This window comes from Xenia sp. Carnegie-2017, unplaced genomic scaffold (genome assembly GCF_021976095.1).
Source record: "Xenia sp. Carnegie-2017 unplaced genomic scaffold, XeniaSp_v1 HiC_scaffold_25, whole genome shotgun sequence".
In the NCBI taxonomy this organism is placed as follows: domain Eukaryota; kingdom Metazoa; phylum Cnidaria; class Anthozoa; order Malacalcyonacea; family Xeniidae; genus Xenia; species Xenia sp. Carnegie-2017.
This window is the reverse complement of record NW_025813488.1, coordinates 5,358,706-5,383,006: the sequence shown is the minus strand read 5'-3', so window position 1 is coordinate 5,383,006 and position 24,301 is coordinate 5,358,706. Positions and strand designations below refer to the sequence as shown.

Sequence of the window (24,301 nt, the reverse complement as noted above, 5' to 3'; positions counted from 1 at the left end):
TTTAACAGACACCTAATAGGTAACGAGTCAAGCCAAATTATTCAATAACGCAAGATTTACAGCATAGTTCAACAACTCAACAACCGCGTAGTCTGAATATACATAAGCTAAGAAAGAACACGTTGATGTAAATCATGTATTGAAGAGAGAATATTACCTGAAAAAGCAAACTGAAGAACGGTTTGCCAGATGGTATCACAAAACAAGTCTGTCTGTAAATGTGCAGAATTACAACAGTGATAGCAAAAGCAATATTAGAAACAAAATTGGCGCGATCGTATTATTATGTTTAGGAGAATCTTTTAAGTCATCGTAAGAATTTAAACAGATGCTTTGTTTCGAAATAAGAGCTCCTAAATTTTGAATGTTTTTATATGGTAAACATACACACAATTTTAAGGGCATGTGATCCATATCTTAACAAATACAGATGAATATAACGTTAGGTGATAAGCGGGGAGACGCCAGACAATTGTTAAGTGTTAAAAAAAAACTTGCACCCCAGACCGATAAAATGCATTCCATAGCCACCTTTCATTTCACAGTTCAATATGCATTTTGAAGATTCTGCAAACAAGTCAAAATATATTAGCACACGGTTAGACGAAAAACATTTTATTGTACATCGAGGTTTTGTATGTTATGGGTGATATTATCAAAATTTAAAGGGTAAATTACTTGTAACATAGTCTAGGAAAAATTTGTGGATTAAACTAACCATCGACTTTAACTAAGAATGTGAGCACTTTTTGCCAAAACTTACCAGGAAGTTGCTAATAAATTTGACACATTTCAAGATTTCTAAACCTATTTGACAAAGGAATGTAGAAAACCGAGAAAAAAAAACACACAACAAAAACAAAAGACCCAGGTATAAACAGTCTAACGCAAAAAATAATTTTTCATTCACAATGTCGTACATACAGTTGTGCGTGATGCATAAAATACATACATTTTTTAATGTTTCAAAAAAAGAAAAAAAAGAGCAGGCTCTTTTGTGACTTTGTTCATTATGACATAGACGCATATAGATAATGCAAAACGTCGAAACAAAACTTGGCATAAAAATCCCAACAAGTGAGCGTTAAAAAATATCTGTTGTGTTCAGTCATGTTTTCCGACAGCAATCAAACATGGAGCGCAGTGTCAATATTGCATTTATCAATAGTCTTAATAACATAACGCAGTATAAAAAAATCGTTCATTCCATTTCACAACAATTCAGTTTTTCAGTAGCAGACGTTTTTCTCCTTCCTCTCAATAGAACTGACAAGTCCAAATCCAAAACGACTAATTCCCAGCATTTTACGAAAGTTTTACAATCCACCTTCCTCAACACACAATGATCCAATCACAAATAGAAGAGACGATCACTGAGGGCTAATGCAGGATCCTTGTGGATCGAAGTACCAACAAGATAGGCAATCTTATGAGCATACTATGGGATAAACAAGTTAATTTACGGGATTTCAACTTGTGAACAATACAAATATTAATTATACTAGGAACTGCTAATAGTAAACATACCTGACAGGGCGCTGGTACTCGAACCGTTCCTGGCCAATTGTAATAAAGATGGGACAATTTGTACGAAAGTCTGAAAAGGAAATTTAAAAAAAAGAATTTTGTCTCATTGATGCAGCACAGAATGATTTAACCTCGTATATACATACAAACGGTTCTTTCAGTAATAAAAATAAAATATTGTCATGTCTCCAGAGTTAAATTCAGAGAGAATAAAAATTGAAGAAATATTTTTCATCCTTCACGCGAAATTCTTATCACAGAATAACCGTGATCCACCTTTCCGACGGTAAACACGCGTGTTAAAAATACGAGATCAAATTTAAAAATTCGGACAAGCAAATGGTCGGACATAGTATTGTATATGTAGAATAGTGGCAATAAAATAGAAAGATGCTCTTGGGGCATTTCTAAATATTATTTCAGAAATCCAGAGCGACTATTTATAAAGACAGAAGGTGTAAGAGTGAAAAAAAACATTTTCCGTCATATCAGAGGAAAGCTTGGATATGACATGCTATATGCAGATAGAAAGTTATAGAGAAAAATAAAAACATTTCTAACGTTGTCACGAATATTACGAGTGGCGTAAAAAAGTGTTGATGAGTTTCATAAGCATTTGTCGAAACAATCTTAAGACAAAGAGCATGCCAAAAATATATGATTGAAAATTTGCTCAACGCGTCTACAAGCACCAGTTTCAGAGCTCGCTTTGTCACAAATTAATTGAGAATTAATCTGAGCATGCGTAGTCAACTCCACCAACGCTCCAAGTTCCTGGTCATGGCAACGACCAACTGTATGCACTGGTATCAATTATAGAGTAATTAGCTCGCTCAGTCACAAATTCTCATGTAAATCATCCGCGCATGCGCAGTCTGCTTGAGCATGAGCAGTCAATTTTACCAGCTGTCTAAGTTCACGGTCATGGCAACGACCAGCTGCATCTACTGGCACCGATTTTGAAGTAAATAGAGTGCTTAGTAACAATTTAATAGAGAAATCATCTGCGCATGCGCTCGAGCATGCGCAGTCCACTCGACTAATTGTTCATAGTAATGACAACGACCGACTATATGTACTTGCATTACATTAGTGGCAATGAGCTCGCTTAGTCGCAAATTATCAAAGAAATCATCTGAGCATGCGCAGTAGTGACTATAATAATACCACAACTTTCGTAAGCCTTTGAATTTTTGTATATATATATAAAGCCAATATTAGATATAGTAGATGTCAACTAGCAGTGGAAGCTGGGTGCGATATAGTATGCAGTGGCTTAGGGGCCCACACTTCGGTGGCGACCGCACTCTCCCTGCGTACCCCGAGCAAAGCCTATCGCAGGCCATCGGGGTCTGATGGGCGGAAGCTTGCTATTGCATCTCCCAAGTAGGATAGCGTGGAGGGGCCGAAATCTCCTACCGAAACGTTAACATGCGACGTTCTAGTGCCTTGCGCTTAAGAAGGTATCGGGAAGCATGCACCGAAAACGGGGTTTTTTTGCTTTTGAATTTTATCTTTTTCTTTATCTCATAAAAGAAACTAGAACATCCAAGGATACTGCAAAGGTTCAAGCAACTTCTGCCTTTTTGATCAACTCTAAACATGTTTATACGTTTTTTAGTTGCTATCTTTTACAATGTAATCTTACACAATATGACTCTCTCATCACGAACAAAAGCATCCATGGGCTTCATGGAAAAACGGGATCATATACTTTATTAATAATAGTTTTTACAAAAAGATAACATTTTATAAGCAAAACCATTTGTATCGTCTAAATTGAACCCTTATGTCATAAAATTTTAATTCATTTTAGATAGTACATTTCTTGTTACCTTACAATATTTTCATGATTCAATCTAGGCACTTCACTTCTCGAGTAATTTTGCGATTAAACAGTACACTTTTCGGATTCAAAGAGACATAGAGACAGCCGTCCAATTTATTATCTCCTAACCATTTTATTGCCACTATTCCACATAAACAATACTGTGTCCGACCATTCGATTGTCCGAATTTTGTAATTTGATTTCGTATTTTTGACACGTGTGTCTACCGTCGGAAAGGTGGATTGACTTTAATTTCTATTCATATAAACAAGTCGAAACAACACGTACCTTTGCATGTGATCAGGTTTCAATGACGAGGAATTATGAACAACAACGTAATGCGTTGGTGTAACCGTTCCTTGACGAACATGTTGACTGATCAAGAAGAAATCATACCTTTAAAGAAATCACACATAGTTCTTAAACCAAACACACATATACCGCCATAAAAGAAAACTGGAAGAAAAGATGCTTTTCCTTACCAGTCCTTTCGCGTGATCGTGTGATCAAGAACAGTGCCGGGATTTGGATTTTCAAGCATTTGATGAGATCCATGCGACTATATTAAACATTATAAGCCAATAAAATTATTGAATGTGAAATTTACTTTAGAATAAGTGATTCTTAAACAGATCCTCGTACTATGAAGACCAAACAGTTGAAATTTTAAAGAAATTTTACGTGCACATCATTTACCTCTACGGAGAATATTCTTGTATTGATGCGTTTGTGAACAACAACAACGGCCAACTGCGGTTGGTAAGTGGCACCAAACAAGGCAAAACATTCAGACATCTGTGTTACCTCGTAACTACCAACAGTGTTCAATTGACCATCTCCAACACCGTCACGAAACACGATGATCTTCTCCGGGAGTGTGTGATTGATCTAAAAATTAAAGTTCATTCAGTATAAATTTTCTCCTGTACTATCATTATAACCGAGAAAATCAGATTCGACAATAAAATAAAGCGCAAAGTATAACATCTTCAGTTTACAAATTACTTTTACACAACTGAATTGAAAAAAGACTTTCATCAATTTACCTCGTGGAACTTCCTCAATGCAGCGGTGAAGCACATTTTTAATCCATCAACAAGCTCTTGTCCGGGACTTTGAAAGCAAACACGAGAATACCATCGAGTCAATGAACGATTGGTACTGGCAACAAAACCACCAACAGAGCGGCCACCATGACTAGCGTCATGATAAATATCGATTCCAACTACCATCAAACTTTTCTGAAACATGAAAAATTAATGAGTAATAGCACACTACTATTTGTAATATCTATAATTCTTCCACTGACAACACAACACATTTACATAATAGAAATAACAACATTATGTGGAAATATCCATTAACATCTCAACTGACAATATCCTTCAAAACCTCTTCACTCATCGAAGGAATATCAAAAGCCTGGAGTCAACACCTCCCCCCTCCCAAAAAAATTACAGTTGATTTAAAGTTTGAGTACTTACCAAAGGAATATCTAATGCCCACAGTTCACCGCCTAGTTTACAGTTAATTTGAAGAGCAATTTTCTGCGTCACACTTCTCAACTTGTTTTTTTGCGAGATGGTTCGAGCATTGATGACCTGAGACAAAATATTTCACAAAATTATTCTCGTAAACACAAATCAAACAAACGACAATTATTGGTAGCAGCACAAAAGAAATTTGGTATGTATTACCTGTGATGGTACAGGACTTTCCACACAACAAAGTTTCTTGACGGCTGCGTAACGATCATCACGTGATGTGGGAAAGATCACTACAACCATTTGAACACTAGGATTCAAATTTTCACGGATCGTCCGTAGATATGTCTCCGTTCGATCATCACGCGCTTCTAAGACAATTGGATCTGATACCTGGAGTTAAAAAACAAACATTTTACTACATAAAAATTAAAATAAAACACAAAACACAATAAAATAGCATAAGTGGCTAAATTTGAAAATTAAAAAATTAGGCTGTGGAAAATTGTCATACATTAAACTGCGAGCTGACAACTAACTAATTTTTCAAATATTCGCCATGGCATGTAAACAAATTGTTACTCACCCTAATACCCATAGCCGGTGTGACGTTTCTCATCATCTGCACGAATTCCATGGCTTTACTTTGATCCCTCTTTGTCACCACACACATCCACGAGTTTAGGGCAACCTAAATAACAATCAATATGAAAAAGAAATTAATATAGACAAAAAAATTAATATTTTTCAAAATCCAAGCTCTGTTAATGTCGTACATACCGCTGTTATTACGTTTTCTTTGACCGCCTCTCGACCCCAATCTGCTTGTTGATTTGATACGATAGACGTTGCACCAAATTTGATTTTTTCTGATGGAAGCAGTCGACCTTCGGTCTAAAACACAACGACATTCTTTTCATTCATGTACCTTCCTCACAAGATTATAAACAAAGCAATTCATTGAAAAATAACAAACATATACAATATTGTAATTAACATAGAATAATCAAATTGGAATAACAAATAAACAAAAACCCGATTTCAACTCACCCTGAGGAGTCCACGATCTAGTTCCAGTCCCCAAATAGATAGAAACTTTTTTGCCTGAAATAATACGCACAAGACATATACGTAAACAATCATTTTCAAGATGTGTAAACGCTATTCAACATGATAACTTTCACAGATAATAATATAAAAGCAATCACCTCTGGTGTAGATTCCACATTTGAGATAAATTTTCTCATTGCTTCATCACGTTGCATTGGTGTTATACGAGTATGAACAGCTATATCCTATGGTATACGAAAACATTTTTTTTGTAAAAACACACCTACCATGTACGGGGTGTCTCAATTATGAAATTTACCTTCATAACTCTAAAATCACTTCTCATTGTATCGGTAAGACCTGTGAGATAACAAAGTTCAGGAACCAACATCACAGTATCTAATGGTGGTCTCTATCAACAACAGAGAAGTGATAAAGTGAGTATCGCTACATGTCTTTTATATGTACAATGTTCAGGTTAGTGCAATCCTGAATATTAGTGCTCATGTCGACATACTAAACGATAGTAATTTTCAAGGTCAATTGCTCGTTTATTGAAAATTTAGACAAAATAAAAGTTCTTCAAATGTATGAATAGTTTACCAAAACTTCACACCGGCTACAAATAAAAAAAATGGACAAAAATTCATGTTACCTTTCCAGGCTTATTCGAGTCTTTCCTCACTTTAGGTCGGTGCAAAAGCAAAGGTTGGAAATGGTTAACAATCTCCCTATTGTATGTTCGCCTGAAATAAATATAAAAATAAAAAAATGTTTCTTTCTTTCACAAACAAGACCAATATTTACTTCAATATCTGGAAGAACCAAGATAATTTTGCAGGATTGAAAGAGTCAGTAAAAATTTCATGCATAAAGAAGATTTTTTCATAGAATTGATTACCGGCGTACATTGGCTTAAATGAACCTAGTATTTTGCTAAAATGAATACATTTCAAACCGCAGTCTGCCAAGCTCACAGAGAACATAGAGAATAGGGGAAAACGTGTATTGATTTTACGTTGAATTATATCCTTGTATATGTTAAATGAAACGCAAAATTTTAAGGACTTACTTGTAATAATCAACATAACTGATCTCTTCTCCATTTCGAAAAGTGAAAGTAGACAACGGATTTTTATCCCATTCAATATCATCAATTCTGTATGTGTTATTGTTGTACCTTAACAATGGAAAAGTTGTTATGTATCAAGAATTAGTACTTTCAAAAAAGATTATTACTAAAACAACGAAAACGTTGTCACAAGACATCATTTCAAGTATGAAGCAAACAGTGAAAAGGTTTAAGCTCAAAAGTCGATGCGTTCAATAAAAAAAAGGACTCAAACCTTGTAAGGACGATACTGCCAACCAGGGCTTTGGTTGCAGCTTCCTGAAAATTATTTTTTTGAGACGCATAAATCTCGTTCCTAAAAACATGGAAGACAAGATTATTTAGACGGGAAAAAAAGACGGCGACCAGGTCCAGCGTAAGATAAAGACATACAACATACATAAACTCAAAGGCATTATCAGTTCTCAACAAACGATGGGAGACGTCGGCGAGCAGCATCAGACCACCTAAAATTCAATATTCATAAGACCATATAAATCACCACTAAAAGTGAAATCTCTTATTTATTATTTAGTCATGTAGACGGTTATTACTAACAAACTTTTTAGTGTCCTTAAATATTTCTGCATTTTAACTTTGAAAAGAAGTTCTTTAAAATTCATTATGAAAGGTTTTTTAACCAGGGTGTGCTGACCACAGCCATTTGTAATTGACCGTACGGCGTGCATAAATTTAACGTTTGTTATAGTTTCAAAACTTAACGTTACTAACGGCTAACTCATTGTTGCTAAGGAATACTTGTTAAGTTATGGCAAATGTTGTTTTTATTTAATAAACAACCGTGAAATGTATAAATTTGGCAAATATGGAAAGACGTTTGAAAACGTTGAACTCTATCGTTGGATATAAGTGATACAAAGTGTGTCTTTGCCGTAGACTCGGAGAGCAACACTTTGTTATTAACCAATGTTATTTCAGGGTTACGCCTTAGAAACAATCAGATAGATGTATAATAACGTCAAGTTAGCCGTTAGTAACGTCAAGTTTTGAAACTATAACAAACGTCAAATTTATGCACGCCGTACGGTCCATTGCAAATTGAGGTAAATCTCACAGTCAAAGGTAATCAGTTCTTCACAATTTAACGTCAAAGTAGATAAGGGTGCAGAATGTGAAAACTGTAAAGTTATCTTGGTAGCTACCTTCATAATGTTGTATAGCAGTTATGTAGCCAGGCCATAACTCTAATTTATGTTGAGGGAGCAATGATGGTCTTGTGGGATCATAATAGTATCTTCCAACTTGCTGCATCTGCAAAGCACGCATTACCCTGAACAGAATAAGCACAGATTCTACATTAAATGTTTAGTATGAAATGAATCATAAAATATAACTTTTATTAAACAAAATACGATAGAGAAGTTGTAAAATAAAAATATATATTGAAATCACTCTAGCCACAGTAAAGTAAATATTATTTCCTTAAGGCTTAGCTCAAAATTTACGTTTTAGAATTACAATATTCTGAAAATTGTAAGAATTAATCATCTTGGTGTGCACCACACATACGTACTTCTTAAAAATTATGTTGTAAAATTGGACAGAGTCATCAAGTCGAACAAATTTTGTCAATTGAATAAAAATTGTGATCTCTGCTCCATCAGTTGGTCGAACAGATTTCAATATTGTTGGCTAAAGCACAGAAGAAAAGGTCACATATGTAAAGTAAACAATAAATGCAGGCAAAATTGTGTTACGAATTGGTAACTTGTGCTTCAAAATACCTGTTGCGGAAACTGATAGGGTAAAAAGAGTATTATTCCATCAAATCCTCTTGCTTCCCCAAGGAATTCAGCATGTTCGTAGAGAAGTCTAAACCTCATACCTCTGCTGTCCACCTCAGGACTGTAAAATGAACAAATTGTCATTTATAAAAGAAAAATGCACACTGTGGAAGGAAAATGAAAAAATTAATTGATAACCTTAAGTTAAACAAACAAACACGGAAATTGCAATGTTAAAAAAGCTTGCACTACCTGAATGAAACACAATATTGAAAAACACCTTCAGTACGACATCGTATGGGGACATAATTTACAGCAAGAGAAACCCTGAAAGATAAGAAATAGTATCCTGTACAAACAGCACTTGATGGTCTATCATAAAATAAATTGATTTTAAAAATACATACGGTTGACCAGCAGAACCTTTCTCTCCAGTTTGGCTAGAAAAAAGATCATTTGCCAGTGGAACTAATTTAATGTAATGATTTATCAAATCTTCATAAATAATGGTGTGATAAAAATCAATACAACCACAAAATGTACTCAATATGAAGCACTATTTGTTTTGCTCAACACAACAATGTACAATAAAAAAACAGTTGCTGCACATGCACCTAATATGATTTAAGATTCTGAGACATTGAAAGTACATAAAATCCATTTACTCTATAGATAAAATGTATAAAAAAGAAAAAAAAGTATGTTTATTCAAGATCTTACGTGTTTGGCGCCTTTATAGACATACTTTGCAACTCTTGAGTGGGAGGTGAAACACCATGCTTAAAGATAACACAAAGCAGCTTAAAGATAACACAAAGTAGCATGAAACAATGGCTAGCAAGCAATATTGAAAACATTGTTTTAAGGCCTGGTTGAAAAATATAAAAGAAAAGATTCACTACAAGTTAAAACTCTAAAAAGTACAAACCTACCCTAAACAGTAACAGCCTCTAACTACAAAAATGCTTGCACAAACTAATACCCACATTAAAGAAAGTTACTTTCATACAGTCTTTTTCAAAAATCTTTACAGTAAATTTACATTTACATTTATAATGTGTAAATCCAAACCTCAGGTTGTGGAGTTTTTTGTGATGGCATATGACCGGTAAAAAACTGTTGTGGTTCTTGAAAAGGAGGTGCTTCTTGTTGTTGTTGTGACAAAGATTGATAAGGCGACTGTTGTGGGTTGGTGGCTTGCTGTAGCAAATGAAGTGACTGTCCTGCAGGGTTAAAACATGTAAAAGTTAATTGGTTTGCAATGCAAGCATTGTCATCATAGGGTTGCAATGATTGCATTACAAAATGGCTCCTTGACATGTAAAAATAACATCTTATTATCACTGATCAAAAATTGTCAAGAAAACATAAAAAGACAAAATCAAGTATATTCATATGTACTTATAATCTCGTGAATGTATCAATGTCCTAAAAACTCTGTTGTTATTACCATAAGTTTTTATAATGCCATTTAGACATTCGACAATGTCTTTAAACATTGTAGCACAAGTTAAGAGATGAGCTGGTACCATTGATGTCAGCTCAATGCTTGTTGTGTCTGTGATTTAGCAAGCATAAAAATTGAACCAGATCATCACCATTTAAGGCTACTGACACAGAGTGTTAGCTTGCAACAAAATGATGAAAATAAATATAAAAAGTAGCCATTATACCACTTATTCAACAACTGTGGTGTTTTTATCTTAAAAAACAAACAACTATTTAGTTTTATACATGGCATACATTTTGATCGACCTATGTAGGAAAATTTGAGGCTTTTAATACTAAACTTAAGAATTTTGTACACAAATTTCTAAACCTACCTCTTCCAAAAGATTGTTGTTGTCGCAGCTGTTTTTGTTGGGAGGAATCTTGCCCAAGAAACTGTGCTTGTTGTCCAAGATGTTGTGCTTGAGGTAGAGTACTACCAACCATAGAATTCTGTCCCATACTTGAACCACCCGATTGCATTTCATGACTCATCATAGGTGGAGACTGTTGACCTCTTGGTTGGAACTGTGCTATAAACTGACCACCTCTGGGATCAAATTGTCCTTGCTGGACAAATCTAGAAGGACCTGGTTGAGGTTGCATTCTTGCTTGAGGTTGCATTCTTGCTTGAGGTTGCATTTGCCCTCTTTGTAAGACAGGTCTACCTTGCTGTCCTTGTAAAGGCATTGTTGGACATTGCTGTTGGGTAGGACCATGACTTTGAAATTGTTGTTGTTGCTGCTGAGGTAATCTCTGTTGAGACTGCAATCTACTTTGATATTGTATTTGTCCCATGCCAAACTGTCCAGGTCTCACCCCTGATTGCCGAGGACCTGAGACATGTTGTTGAGGTCTCATTCCAGACTGTGGAGGTCTTATTTCATGTGGATGAGGTATGACTCTAGATTGTGCAGGTCCCACTCCAGGTTGCTGAGGTCTCATTCCCTGCTGCGAACGTACCATTCCAGATTGCTGAGATCTGACTGCAGGCTGTGAAGATCGCATCCCAGGTTGTTGAGATCTCATTCCCTGCTGTGGAGGTTGCATTTCAGTTTGTTGAGGTCGCATTCCAAGTTGTTGAGGTCTCATTCCAGGTTGTTGAGCTCTCATTCCAGGTTGATGAGGTTTCATTCCAAGTTTTGGAGGTTGCATTCCAGGTTGTTGCAGTCGCATTCCAGGTTGTTGAGGTCTCATTCCAGGCTGTGGATATCTCATTCCAGATAGCTGTGGTCTCATACCAGAAGGGCCCATCCCTGGGTTCCCTGTTCTTAATGACTGATATTGCTGTCCATAGGATTGCTGTGATGCATCTTGATGTCCATAATGCTGCTGCTGCCCATTTGCAAGTTGGGGGAGAACCAGTTAACTGCTGATTAAAGCCACTCTAAAACCAGATCATGCAGTCAATAAGGGCAGGATATAGCTATATATAAGGATGGCCTAACACAGGTTCTACTGCATTGCTACATAAATATTGCCATTATATTGGCACTAAAATATTGAAATCTATTCATCAGTAACACATTCAAATTCGTATGTGATAATAATTGTTGCTTAAAGGTGATTATTTTTACATTATTATTTAATTGAAGTTACATAAAGAAACTATTATTTATGTTTTTTAATTCCTAACTAACTCTTTTAGTAGTAGCAGTATGTATTTGCTGATTGATGTACTGCTTAAGCAAAATACTGAACTTACCATTTGCTATTATTAAAATAATTTAATAGACAATATTTCTGAATGAGGAGCGCATAATATTGGTTGCTATGTTTTCCAATTTGATAGACCCAATACTGCAACACTCTTCACAAAATGCTCATGAAAATGTTGATATCTGATAATATAAATTCTTTCACCTGAGATGGAGGAGGTTGTCCGACATTTTGCGGTTTTCGTACAGGTATTTGTAATGCCTGAAAATAAAAAGCAAGATTTTTCATCTTCCAGTCAACAAAAAAAGAAGAAATTTTAGATGGAATTGTGTAAAAACATTTTCAAAATCATAAATTTAGGATACGGTAGAGGTATTAGTTTGGTGGTCAAGCATGCAGAGGCGGGATGGCAGACACAACATAACATTCGTCTATTGTTTACATTTTTCTTGTTTGAATACCGCAGAGAAATGTTAATTTGAAAAAAAATATTTCAATGACGAAAAGAAACTATCAGACCGTAAAAAAATCAAATTCAAAACGCAATTAACCTTTGGGCACCATGTCGCCTTTCATACAAACGCTATTTTAGTTATAATGGCGCCTTCACACGTGCCATCCCGTATCAATATAAAGAAAATTTTTGAAGGACTTTTCCCCCACACACACGGAAAAAATGAAAAAACGATAATAGAATCACCTAAAATTAACTTTGCGTTAACATTTGCACGAATACGTCAAGAAAACACGAAAATTTCCCATCACGATAAAAACGTAAGGCGCAAGTAGCCTTGTAATGGCGGCAGTGGCTAATTTCTGTTTTACAAAATCCTTACCTCTAAAAGTTGTGCTCCCCGGCCTCCTCTACCAGCCATTGATCAAAATATCATTATAAAAAACAAACTCAGTCTTCCAGTGTCTTCGTGCACGTTTAAAACAACATGTTTTCACGTATTAGAAAATTTTACGTTATCGCATGTATCGCAATTCGTTGAAAAGACAACTAGGAAGTGTTTTTGAACGACCCGCTAGTAAAAAAAGCGAGGGAAACACCTGATTATGCACCACACCCAAAATGCAGGCCATGTAAACATAACAAACCAAACAATGTAACAAAACTATTTTAAAAATTTCGTTTAGTTTGAGAGTGAAAGCATTTTATATAAAAACAGTTTATTTTCTTGATCTTTTCATAACAAAACAACTTCTGGATATCAAAGTGTGCGTTTCAAATATTACAATGCAAATCATTTAAATGGCAAAATTACTGGCGAAAGTCGGCAGACCATCGTAATCCGAGAAGTATACGGGAAAGACGCCACTAATTGTTGTCAAAGACAATGGAGAAGCAGCAGTGGTAGCAGTATTTCAGTTTTTCCTAATTTCATTATGATGGAAAGACCTCGAAAGATTGACAAATCCCACGGTTTCATGCAATCGATAATCAAGAACCAAGTTCTTCGAGACGAATACGATAAGGAACAGAAATACTTAACCGAAGGGAAAAAATTAACTCGACCTGAAGACCAACAAATGAAAGATGAACATCTAGAAATTGGTGTGAAAAGATCTCGGGAAAAACTGAAGAATCAAAAGCAAAATCAAAGCGAGTAGCAAAACAATTATATGTGCCGCCACACGCAAAAAGGCGCTCAGCGAGTATATTTATATATAATTTTTTATAATGATTTAATACAAAATCATATTGTAAAAATTATTTTGGATGTCTTATATATTGCTGCAGGTGAAACTAGCTCAAAAGCACCACCAGCTTTACAAAGAGAACAAACAAATCCAAGGAGAAACTCGACTCACAATAGAGTAGAGTCCAGAGTACTTTTCAAATTTGAATATGAGAATGAAGAGGGTGAAGTACAATCGATACTTGTGAAAGAGGTATATAGTAGGAATATTGTAGATGTATAACATCAGACCAATTAATCAAAATAAAATTGAAAAAATAGACAGGTCAAAAAGAAAGTGCTACATAATGATGAATTACCATTCATGTTTTTATTTCTTCAGGATGATAATGCAGAGGATCTAGCTGAAACATTTGGAAATCAGCTAGGATTAACAAAAGCTTTTAGAAAGGCTCTTCATATCAGGCTCAAACAAGAAATGGATAACTTTTTAAACAGTTAATCTATAATTATTTTTATTGAATCCATAAAGAAAGACTTTATAATACCATTATTAGTACACTGATATACTATATAAAAAAACTTTTTGTTTGCAAACACCAGACTTTGTTATTTCATTTTTTCATTATTACACTGATTCTGTTGCAATATGAACTACATAAAAAATTAAAACTAAAAAATATTAAAATATTGCTTACTTTACACATTTCCAATTTTATCTTAAAAAAACAGTAAATATTTTTTCTATGTTAAGGATTACAAGTGTGTATAAACATTCCCACAAACACCATATTAAATGATTGGTATAAAAAACTATGTGCTGACCTTAGCCTGTTTTGTGACAGAACTAAAGCTCCTGCCAGGAGATAATTGTATCTCTACACCTTAACTTTTTTAAGATAGTACAAGGTCTTCACAAAGCCTGTACTACTATCATTAACTTTGAATAACATGTTGTGATCATTAACTAATACAAAATCATAATGGTGCAAGAAAACTTGAGGGTACAAAACCAGTCCTACCATTATATTTGCATTTCCACCATTCTTTCTGACCAGAAGCATCGTGGTACTGAAGAACTTCCACAACATTATCTTTCTCAACACTGAGCTCTGCCGGTGCTTCAGCCAAGAAGGAAAACTTCACAATATAAGTATTTGACATCTCACTCTATTAAAAGTTAAAGACCTTTTTCTTTCTCTGTTAATCTTTTATGCTACCTACTTATGCTAAAAGCAGTGTGGTTAATCAAAAAATTAAATTCTTTCAGATCTTTTTCAAGCATCATAGAAACTTTATAACTCAAACTGCAAAAGAAACGGTAGTTTTAGTTTTATTTATTTGTGTAGCATCTGCTAAACGCCAACCTAATTGCATGCATACGAAAGGTTTCAAATGTCCGTGAAGACTGGGTGTCATTATGTTGCAGTGAAGACTGGGTGTCATTATGTTGCAGTGAAGACTGGGTGTCATTATGTTGCAGTGAAGACTGGGTGTCATTATGTTGCAGTGAAGACTGGGTGTCATTATGTTGCAGTGAAGACTGGGTGTCATTATGTTGCAGTGAAGACTGGGTGTCATTATGTTGCAGTGAAGTGTCATTATGTTGCAGTGAAGACTGGGTGTCATTATGTTGCAGTGAAGACTGGGTGTCATTATGTTGCAGTGAAGACTGGGTGTCATTATGTTGCAGTGAAGACTGGGTGTCATTATGTTGCAGTGAAGACTGGGTGTCATTATGTTGCAGTGAAGACTGGGTGTCATTATGTTGCAGTGAAGACTGGGTGTCATTATGTTGCAGTGAAGACTGGGTGTCATTATGTTGCAGTGAAGACTGGGTGTCATTATGTTGCAGTGAAGACTGGGTGTCATTATGTTGCAGTGAAGACTGGGTGTCATTATGTTGCAGTGAAGACTGGGTGTCATTATGTTGCAGTGAAGACTGGGTGTCATTATGTTGCAGTGAAGACTGGGTGTCATTATGTTGCAGTGAAGACTGGGTGTCATTATGTTGCAGTGAAGACTGGGTGTCATTATGTTGCAGTGAAGACTGGGTGTCATTATGTTGCAGTGAAGACTGGGTGTCATTATGTTGCAGTGAAGACTGGGTGTCATTATGTTGCAGTGAAGACTGGGTGTCATTATGTTGCAGTGAAGACTGGGTGTCATTATGTTGCAGTGAAGACTGGGTGTCATTATGTTGCAGTGAAGACTGGGTGTCATTATGTTGCAGTGAAGACTGGGTGTCATTATGTTGCAGTGAAGACTGGGTGTCATTATGTTGCAGTGAAACTGGGTGTCATTATGTTGCAGTGAAGACTGGGTGTCATTATGTTGCAGTGAAGACTGGGTGTCATTATGTTGCAGTGGCTTTGGGCCTAAACGTTGGTCGAGACGGCACTCTTCCTTTAGTATCTTACATACCTTTACAGCATTTTTCATCACTAAACGACTATCTGCCGCGCCAAACGGTTTTGACCTCACCAAGCCAGGACCACTGGTTGACAAAGAAAGACTGTTCCTTCGGACACGACCAAGATCACTGCTCAATTTCCGTGAATTTACAGTTCCACCATTAACGGCTTCCTTTGAATTTAGTGACTTCTATACTCAATGTACAATAAGAGAGAGACATAGTTTTTACATCAGTTTTACAAACATAGATCACCCAACAATTGCTCATTGACAGAGTTCACTAGAATAAACACTGGCCATGATTAGCTCACCTGACTGGGGCTGTACTGAAGAGGTCTGCTGATGGAAAGAGATTTCTTAGGTGTAAAAGCAATATCAAATACAGCATGTGAGTCAACGTTGCTATTAGAGTAAAAGGTCCTGATGATATTTTTATCGCCAGAATTTAGAAGTGAAAGCTAAAGGAACAATAAAATGCTATTACATATTAAATGCAACGCAATATGTGATATTGAACTTTTGAAACACAAATCTCCCAATTTTCTCTCTAAATATGTACATGCCTGAACTGAAGGACTAAACTGATCCAATGCTTCACGATAAAAGTTCTTGTGAACACAAGCAAAATTTGTGATACATGTTTGTAGAAACTTCAAGGACTTTTTATTCAACAATGGCAGCTCGTCAAGAAGCTGGGTATTTAAAGCTTCGTAATTTTTCTTCGCCAAATCCATTTCATCTTTTGTCTAAAGAGAACAAAGATACATGATACACGTAAAACATATTTCTGAAGTCAAACATTAAATATACAGCTGCATTGTTATTTAACTATGTCTCACAATGTTTTAAAATGTACTAACTATGTTTGAAATATACTTTTAAACTACAACAAAGGGGGAACACTTCCCAGTAAAATTCGCCCAATTTATTTATCTCATTTATGTTTATTTATGTTTATTCACAAATTCACAATAGTGCAAGGTGAAACTTTTCACTAAAACTAAAGTGTACAAATGTTCTGTACCTGTTTGCGTTTTTCAGGATCTTTAATTTTCTCAATCTTGCGAGACAAACTGTCGAAATCTAAGCATTTATCATGGCGTTTCTGTATTAGTCGATTAGGACGTTGAAAAAGATCAAGCAGAATATTCAATGGTGTCAGAACTTCTTCGTCTAAAATTTTTTTCTAAGTAAAAAAAAGATATTACAGTTTACCAATGGTATGTTACTATCATAATTTACAAATATCCTGACAGGTTATAAGGCAATATTAAACGATAGTTCCATGAAGAATTATTAGTAAAATTAACACCAACACTACCAATTAAACTGATTTAACAGGACATAACATATAAGACTCCTTAGTCTTTTCTACCTAACACTGTAACCTATATACATGGTATATACTATACCAATTTGCTAACGAGCTCTTTTGCAATGTATCGCTGGGCAGTGTCATATTCCTGAATATTTCTTTGTGTATAGCTCTCCTTGAGGAAATCGATCATGTTTCTACAGCTTTGCACATGGCTCTCGTGAAAGTTCTTTATTGAAAAAGAAAACACAATATATCTTATAAGTTACAAGAATATGTATACAATCAACTACGTACAAGACGAGTCCCAGAATATGTACTTCAATAGTTTTTTAAGGTATCAATGAATAGAAAGAGCACAAGTATCTTTAAGCAAAACTACCTGGAATAGGTCAAGGTATTGCACAATGTTCTTTACAAAATTCTTAGCAGTCTTCTCGATATGATGGAACAATTTTTCATTTTCGTTGAATGCTTCATCTACAGTCTACATATATTGAGTAGAGTTTACGTTCACAATAAATTTCACAAGAAGAATTTCATGGTTATCAAAGATATGTTATTCTCAATGACATTCACCTGTGAAACAAGACCAGTAAATTGTGTGATTTTTGGTTGATTCTCGAAGACTTTTTAACCACAGAATGCCAAGTAAATTTTTGAAACATTCCAGTTAATCCAGATTCTTCAACCTTCTGGTATTTTTGCACTAGGACAGATTTTACCAAACAAAATATCAAAAATGTTTCTTGATTATATAAATAGTAAACCTTAATGCTTCAAACCTACCCAGTTCTTTCCTTCTTTTGACTTCGTTTACTTTATTTGCAACAATTGACATTGCTTCAATTGCTTTGACTAAACCATCCTTGTCTGGATGCTGATCAGGAGTATTCTAAAGAAACATTTTAGATAAATACTAGATAGGCGACAAAAACTAACCACAAACTGAAGAAACAAAAGAAACTATTGTGCACGTACTTTAAGAAGTTCGTTCAACAAAAGTGGATATTTCAAAATTCTCTGAACAGGTTTAATAAGAAAAGAAGACAGATCCCAGCAGTTTGAAAGGTCCCTGGAAAAAAATCATTACATTAAGATGTAAAATAAGACTATATTCTTTTAAACAATTTTCTCGGCTCGTCAAGAAAACGCTTAAGCACTCTGGAAAATAAGGTGTTTATGAAAATATTTTACGTATATTTCTTTAACAATAAAGTCATGATAATGATAAGAAATGAAATCACAAACCAACGTTCGTATATCAGTTTGAATTTTTATTAAAATGATTGTGGTATGTATACTTTTTATAATGTTCTTTAAAATAACAAAACTTTAAAGTTTACCTTATTGACAATAAACATTTTCTAAAATAGTTTTGTATTTCTTCGTCATCAGAGGACTATGTGGAGAAGAAAGGTAAAATATAAAAGATTTTAAAACATTAAATTCAAATGTATATTAACATGCAGGACATTTACTTTTTCGAGAAAAGCAATGGCTTCGTCATGTGTGCTGCAATATTTTCCATATATGACAGTCATTTCATGAGAAAAACCAACAAAACACGTTCCTAGGTTTAAGGGATCATCGAGCTGAATAACAATTGAAAAAGAAAAAATATATGAAATAAATGTATATGTACCAATCATTTGTTCCATTATGTTCACATCTCTGACAGCAACTTCGAGTTTTCTAAGCAATCTCTCTGATAAATTGGCGACTTCATCCATGTTGCCAAATAGTATTGCACAATCCACATTATTGACCTACATCATACAATGTATGACAAATGGATACAAACATGTTTTATATAACAGCACATTCCTTCTTAGTAAAACATTAGCCCGTACGTTATTAAAAACCGAAAGTTTAATTATTACATTACTGATAAATGGTACAATAGACTGTGGCAGAGTAAAAGAACTCACTCTTTCAGCATCACATTCTTTTGAATGCACATATCTTGAATTAACACATACAGAACAAAAAGTTTGGATACGAAAGATAATTATCTATGTCTATTTAAATAAATAAACTTGTATAAACATAACATAAAGAAACATACTTTCCATTGAATAAGTTGCTCTTTGAAATACTTCAAGCAAAGATTAAGATCATGCCTAAATGATGTTTCTGTTGTTAAAATTTCATCAATAACTTTTTTTCTACGACTAACATCCATCGAATGCAGATCACTTTTGGAAACTTTTCCTTCTAACTCATCCTTAAGATCTAAACAATGTTGGATAAGAATCATTTGGGCAGTATTTTAACACTATTCATGTCTTCTAAAACGATATGAAAATAGTTGGTTGAATGAAAGAGTTCTGGAAAGAAACCTTGCAATGCGCTCAGTTCAGATGTCAAGTTCTTGATTGAATCTTCACAGAACTTGATGTTGTCCTCAACTTCTTCACGAACACTTCTTTCGACATTTTCAGAAAGTTGTTTCAACAGACTCTGTTTTGTCTCCGAATTTTCCTGTGTCCAATGGAAAGACAACACAACATAAATACTTTGGTGTACATATAAGTAACTGACCAACAACAAACATAAACCAACGTCAATGCTCATGCTCAGTTGTTGTATTTTAGAGACGATCTCTTCTTGCGTCGAGAATCCATTCAAACTTTTTGTTAAACGATTTTTTCGATCTACCAAATGAAATAAAACATATGGCGAACAATTTAAAGCTATACGTGATTGGCTGATATAAGAACTAAACAAATATCAATATCTTTCAAATTTGTTGAATTGCATTTGATCTCAGTGGATATAAACCAACGTCTTTCTTACACATACATGATATATAGAGAAATCGTTTTATGTTACAATTTTTTGTTCCTGTACTTTTAGTGACGTGTACTTTTAACGGTGTCTAAAAATTTCATTCGTGTAACATACGTACATCCTTTACACAATATGTTCCTACGACGAAAACCACACAAAGTTCTGTCTTCAGCTACGTACCTTTCAGCATTTTCAACTGTCTTTTCAACTGTTCGACTTTCCCTTCACTTATCTCCCTCTTTGACTCCAATTCCTGTCTTACAACAGTTCCATCGTTTGTTTGCTCAATCACAATATTCATATTCAATAATGTCTGGTTTTCTTTCTAAAAAAGAAACACACAACAATATTTATGTAATGTGTGATCTTCACCAGATAAAAAAAACTTAACATGAGTGATAGAAAAGAAGTCAGAAGCAGTTATTTTTGTTGTTAGTTTTCAAAACATTGCCAAACCTCTAGTTCATTCATCTGTTTCTTTATTTGTTCCTCCAAATCATCCAAAATATGAAAACCTTTTTGACGATTTTTAAAAGATAAAATCAAATGTAATTAGAAATTCTGGTATATTTCATGGCACATAAAATGTTGCAACTAATTACGTCATCAGTGTAAAAAATAAATTTAAGACAATTAATGGCTATAGTCCAAAACTTAGCTTAGTATAATCTAGCATAATCTGGAAAAAGAAATCTGCAGGAAGGATTTTATAAAAAAAGAGTTCATTTTGTATTAGCGAAGTACATGCAAAGACGATATTTTGTTAAGTCATATCTTTCAGTAAACATATCTTTTGTTAAGTCATATATTTCATGAAGATGAAAACGCATGCTTGACCACCAAATAATAAATATTGTAGAAGCCTCTTTACCTTGTTTGGTGAAAGACAGCGCAGATCCTTGATGTCGTTTGGTTGGTATTGGTTTGCCATTCATAGTTGTTTTTATCATCTCGTTCAAGGAGAGGGAGTTTTGTCTTGAACTGGTGTTTTCAAATTCTTCCGCCTGCTCTAGTAGTTTAGTAGTTAGAGTGTCCCCATTAGATGTTGCACCAGCTACGTCAATGGTTGAAGGAGAGCCAGTGTTATCTATTGAAGGAGGTGAAGAAAATATATCATCTTCCAGTGACTTTTCCAACAGAGTCTTGTATGAGATCGCAACATTGCTGTTGAGTGATTTGTCATGTTTATGTCGCTTAGGTAAGACTTTCGATAATCTTGAAGTCTCTGGCTTATTTTCAAATGTAACCCAATTTTTTCCTTATAAAATGCAACAACAATGTTATTTGATCAGTACATGTTTAGTTTTTGACAAACATCAACATTTTAACTTTGTGTATATATATTCGATACTACATTTGATTTTGACCAACCAGGACTATAGTGACATAAAAATGCATGAGATTAAGAGATTGACTAACCTGGTTCTTCTATAACATCTAATTTAGGCGAGACAGTTGGTTTTGAACTGATTGAAACAAATGAATTTGCTGAAGTGTTCTTCATGGTTGAGCTATCCAAACTATTGCTACTTTGTGATATATTTATTGTGGGAGTTTGACTGTACGGAGATGTCACATCTTTAGTGATGCTTTCTTCACTTTCACCATGATCTATCAAACCATCTGTTACCTTTGAATTCTTTAATTTTTTCACTGATGACAACAAGAAAGAAGAATCATTTTTATCATCACCTACCGTTATATCATTAAGAGAGGATGTTCTCTTGATGGTTTTCATATTAATTTTTTCATCAAATACGAAATCATTTTCAGTGTCAACATTAAACATTTCAGTTATCTCTTCATTGAAATGACTGAGCGAAATGCTTTTTTCTTCCATGTGACTTACTCCAGTTTCGTCTGAAGATGTACTAAAAAATGATTCTGCAGGCACTAATTCCAGGATGATTACAGGACACAATCCAATATTATCATCTTTCTTTCCAAGCACCCAATTTTCATCAATGACCTGCTCTATCCTAACAATGTCTCCAACATCTAAGCATAGATCCCCTTCATTGCCTGTAGAATAACTATAAATTGCTTTTGCCTGGTCACCAATCTTAAAAACAGTGTTCCTAATTTCTGCATTTGAGACATTATGATTCAAAAAAACATCATTTTCAAAGTCATGTGGAAGTTTTACTTTAACATCCACAAAAGTAGAAGGAAATATTCCAACCAATCCATTACATTCTCCTTGCATCCATTCAGCACTCACCCAATTGTGAAGAGTTATTATATCACCTTTTTTGAAGGATAAATCAGATAATGTCTCCCCAACAAAAGGATAAATTGCAATAGCATAGGGCACTTCAGGATTTCTAACCTCATACTTAGTTGATTCCATGTGTTCTATGTTGTCCTTATTGATTTTTTCAAACCCTTCATTACAATCAGTAGGCAATGGTACAAGAACTTCAACAAAATTTTTAGGAAAAATTCCCTGTATGCCATTGTAGTTACCCTCATACCATTCATCATTAATGTCTTTGGTGATATAAATAATTTCTCCTGCAGGAAAACTCAGTTCAAATTTTGTCACGCCTTCAAAATTAAAAAGAGTTCTCACATGTGGACTTAAAAGGGATGGAGCAAAGACATTTGATTCTTTGATCAAGGTCAATTGATTGACTTTACTATCTCTAGTATTTAGCAGATTTTGGTAATTTCCTGATGTTTCTGTTGATGTCGAAGGTGAAGGCAATCCATTCACTAAATGTGAAGGAAAATAACCAATTTCATCAGCAAGTTTACCTAAAGACCAGTAATCATCGACACGCTCCAAAAAAACCAATTGATCACCAACAAAGAAAGTTAAGACACCATCTTCTCCACTGATGTATGTGTCATTTGCAACAACGGTTGTTGTGGGGATTGTAGATACATTAGAATATGCCTGGTCATTGATTGAGGGATTTGAAAGTACTTCTACAAAGTTCGAGGGAAACAGTCCCTTGTTTCCCCCAAGTTCCCCCTTAATCCAATTCTCATCCACATAGTCTAACACTTTGATTTTGTCGCCAGCTTTGAAGTTGAGGTCAGTTGCTTGAATGGAACTATAGTCATATAACGCCTTTACAAAGGATCCAGCCATCGAATTTTCTAAATAGTAAAAATGATGCAGTAATTACTTTACATTTATACCTACCATGAAACCTTCTACAACAGTTGCATGCCGTTGGAATATAGCTTATTATTTTAACATTTAAGGTGACTGAAACATCTGTACTGTACATAATAAATAAATTATAAATTGTGAACCTGTAAAAGTTCGACTGTCGAATTTTTTTACAAACCTTTGAAAGACGCATAATCTCTCACACTTCTACGTCACAACTAAACCAAAATAAAAAAACTTTAATAAAAAAAAATACCAAGAAAATCGAGTGAAATAGTTAATGGTGCATGTAAATAGTTTTCGAGATTAGCCTGCTTACTTCATGTAGAGACAAATTTCGGATATTCTAAGTAACGATGACAACGATACCGTCATGATGCGACGTAGTCATTTCAAGCAATTTCAGGTGGTGAAGATTTAAGAAAGAAGCCTTTTTCGCCTTTTTGTTTGTGGCGTTCGTCGTTCGTGGCACGTTGGATCGTGTGCATGAAAGAAGTACCCAACGTCATTTCCAAACGTCATTTCAAACGTCATTTCCAAACGTCACTTCAAACGTCATTTCCAACGTCATTTTCAAACGAAGTACCCAATGGCATTTCCCACTTGAAAAGTTTCAAATATAACATCCAACCACTCTTTATCTCTCTGTACAATAAATATTTACCGGAAAGTAATAAAAATAATAAAGAATGATTAATGCTTCTCAAATGTTTCGATTAATTAGATGGCTTGACCCAAACTCTTGAGAATCTTGCTAGAGTTAAGAAACCGTAAAATTCACTCGCCTTCGGCTCATGTTTTCCGACATTCTTTCATATTTAAAAAAAAAACTTGGACTCTGATTAAGAAACTATAAGCGCACTTACCAAGTAATTTCTTCACTGTTTTCAACTGACAACAAGTCAAAACAATTGTTGGTCGCCGAGAAAACACGCAAAACCGATAGAAGAACATTTATTAATAGTTGCACAAGTAACAGTTGACTGACTCACTAACAGCAAAAATCATTTAGTGCTCTTACTTCCCACATTTCTTTCGACATTCTCGTAGCGAGAATTTCTCTAACGAGGCTTTTATTCAAAATTTTCAGAAAAGTTCAGTCAATCTGAAACAATTCTTTG

At 34.7% G+C, this 24,301-nt stretch overlaps 3 protein-coding genes and 1 long non-coding RNA gene across 6 annotated transcripts in view; 1 reads left to right on the top strand and 3 right to left on the bottom strand.

The window, feature by feature from the left end:
• Window positions 1–280, bottom strand: part of LOC124452685 (MAM and LDL-receptor class A domain-containing protein 1-like) — a 61,421-nt gene extending 61,141 nt beyond the window's left edge. For 2 of the 3 annotated variants that reach the window (XM_047003271.1, XM_047003273.1), the window contains exon 1: window positions 158–274. The gene's annotated coding sequence lies outside the window, so the exon portion shown is untranslated. Of the gene's footprint in view, window positions 1–157 lie in introns of all 3 variants that reach the window. The other variant, XM_047003274.1, reaches the window with a different exon arrangement.
• Window positions 281–874: 594 nt separating this feature from the next.
• On the bottom strand, window positions 875–12,888 carry LOC124452686 (piwi-like protein 1). The gene is made up of 27 exons (XM_047003275.1): window positions 12,730–12,888; window positions 12,098–12,154; window positions 10,570–11,621; window positions 9,818–9,969; window positions 9,467–9,525; window positions 9,154–9,186; window positions 8,999–9,073; window positions 8,747–8,867; window positions 8,536–8,654; window positions 8,165–8,292; window positions 7,402–7,468; window positions 7,237–7,317; window positions 6,963–7,070; window positions 6,546–6,636; window positions 6,210–6,302; window positions 6,049–6,135; window positions 5,891–5,944; window positions 5,621–5,734; window positions 5,427–5,531; window positions 5,054–5,233; window positions 4,841–4,957; window positions 4,403–4,597; window positions 4,053–4,244; window positions 3,839–3,915; window positions 3,645–3,752; window positions 1,528–1,597; window positions 875–1,438 (listed from the first exon to the last, which is right to left on the bottom strand). The coding sequence occupies exons 3-27, from the start codon at window positions 11,486–11,488 to the stop codon at window positions 1,352–1,354; spliced, it is 3,432 nt and encodes a 1,143-aa protein (XP_046859231.1). The 5' UTR covers window positions 11,489–11,621; window positions 12,098–12,154; window positions 12,730–12,888; the 3' UTR covers window positions 875–1,351.
• A 152-nt stretch (window positions 12,889–13,040) lies between these two features.
• On the top strand, window positions 13,041–14,133 carry LOC124452882. The gene is made up of 3 exons (XR_006950904.1): window positions 13,041–13,552; window positions 13,638–13,789; window positions 13,919–14,133. It is a non-coding gene; the product is annotated as an uncharacterized LOC124452882 (long non-coding RNA).
• On the bottom strand, window positions 14,024–23,486 carry LOC124452881. The gene is given in 22 exon segments (XM_047003511.1): window positions 14,024–14,706; window positions 15,961–16,122; window positions 16,263–16,409; window positions 16,515–16,697; window positions 16,976–17,137; window positions 17,364–17,495; window positions 17,649–17,753; window positions 17,846–17,877; window positions 17,880–17,975; window positions 18,056–18,161; window positions 18,248–18,341; window positions 18,613–18,668; window positions 18,748–18,839; window positions 18,912–19,035; window positions 19,335–19,501; window positions 19,609–19,750; window positions 19,832–19,923; window positions 20,240–20,384; window positions 20,516–20,574; window positions 20,931–21,317; window positions 21,479–23,164; window positions 23,359–23,486. Coding segments are annotated over 21 exon segments (4,353 nt in total). The 5' UTR covers window positions 23,157–23,164; window positions 23,359–23,486; the 3' UTR covers window positions 14,024–14,514.
• Window positions 23,487–24,301: the final 815 nt, after the last annotated feature.

Coding starts and splice junctions, on each gene's coding strand:
- LOC124452686 (XM_047003275.1), bottom strand. CDS start 11,488: ATGGGCCCTTCTGGTATGAGACCACAGCTATCTGGAATGAGATATCCA. Junction 9,074..9,153: donor AAAGGTTCTGCTGGTCAACC/GTATGTATTTTT, acceptor CTTATCTTTCAG/GGTTTCTCTTGCTGTAAATT. Junction 4,958..5,053: donor AAAGTCCTGTACCATCACAG/GTAATACATACC, acceptor ATTTTGTCTCAG/GTCATCAATGCTCGAACCAT.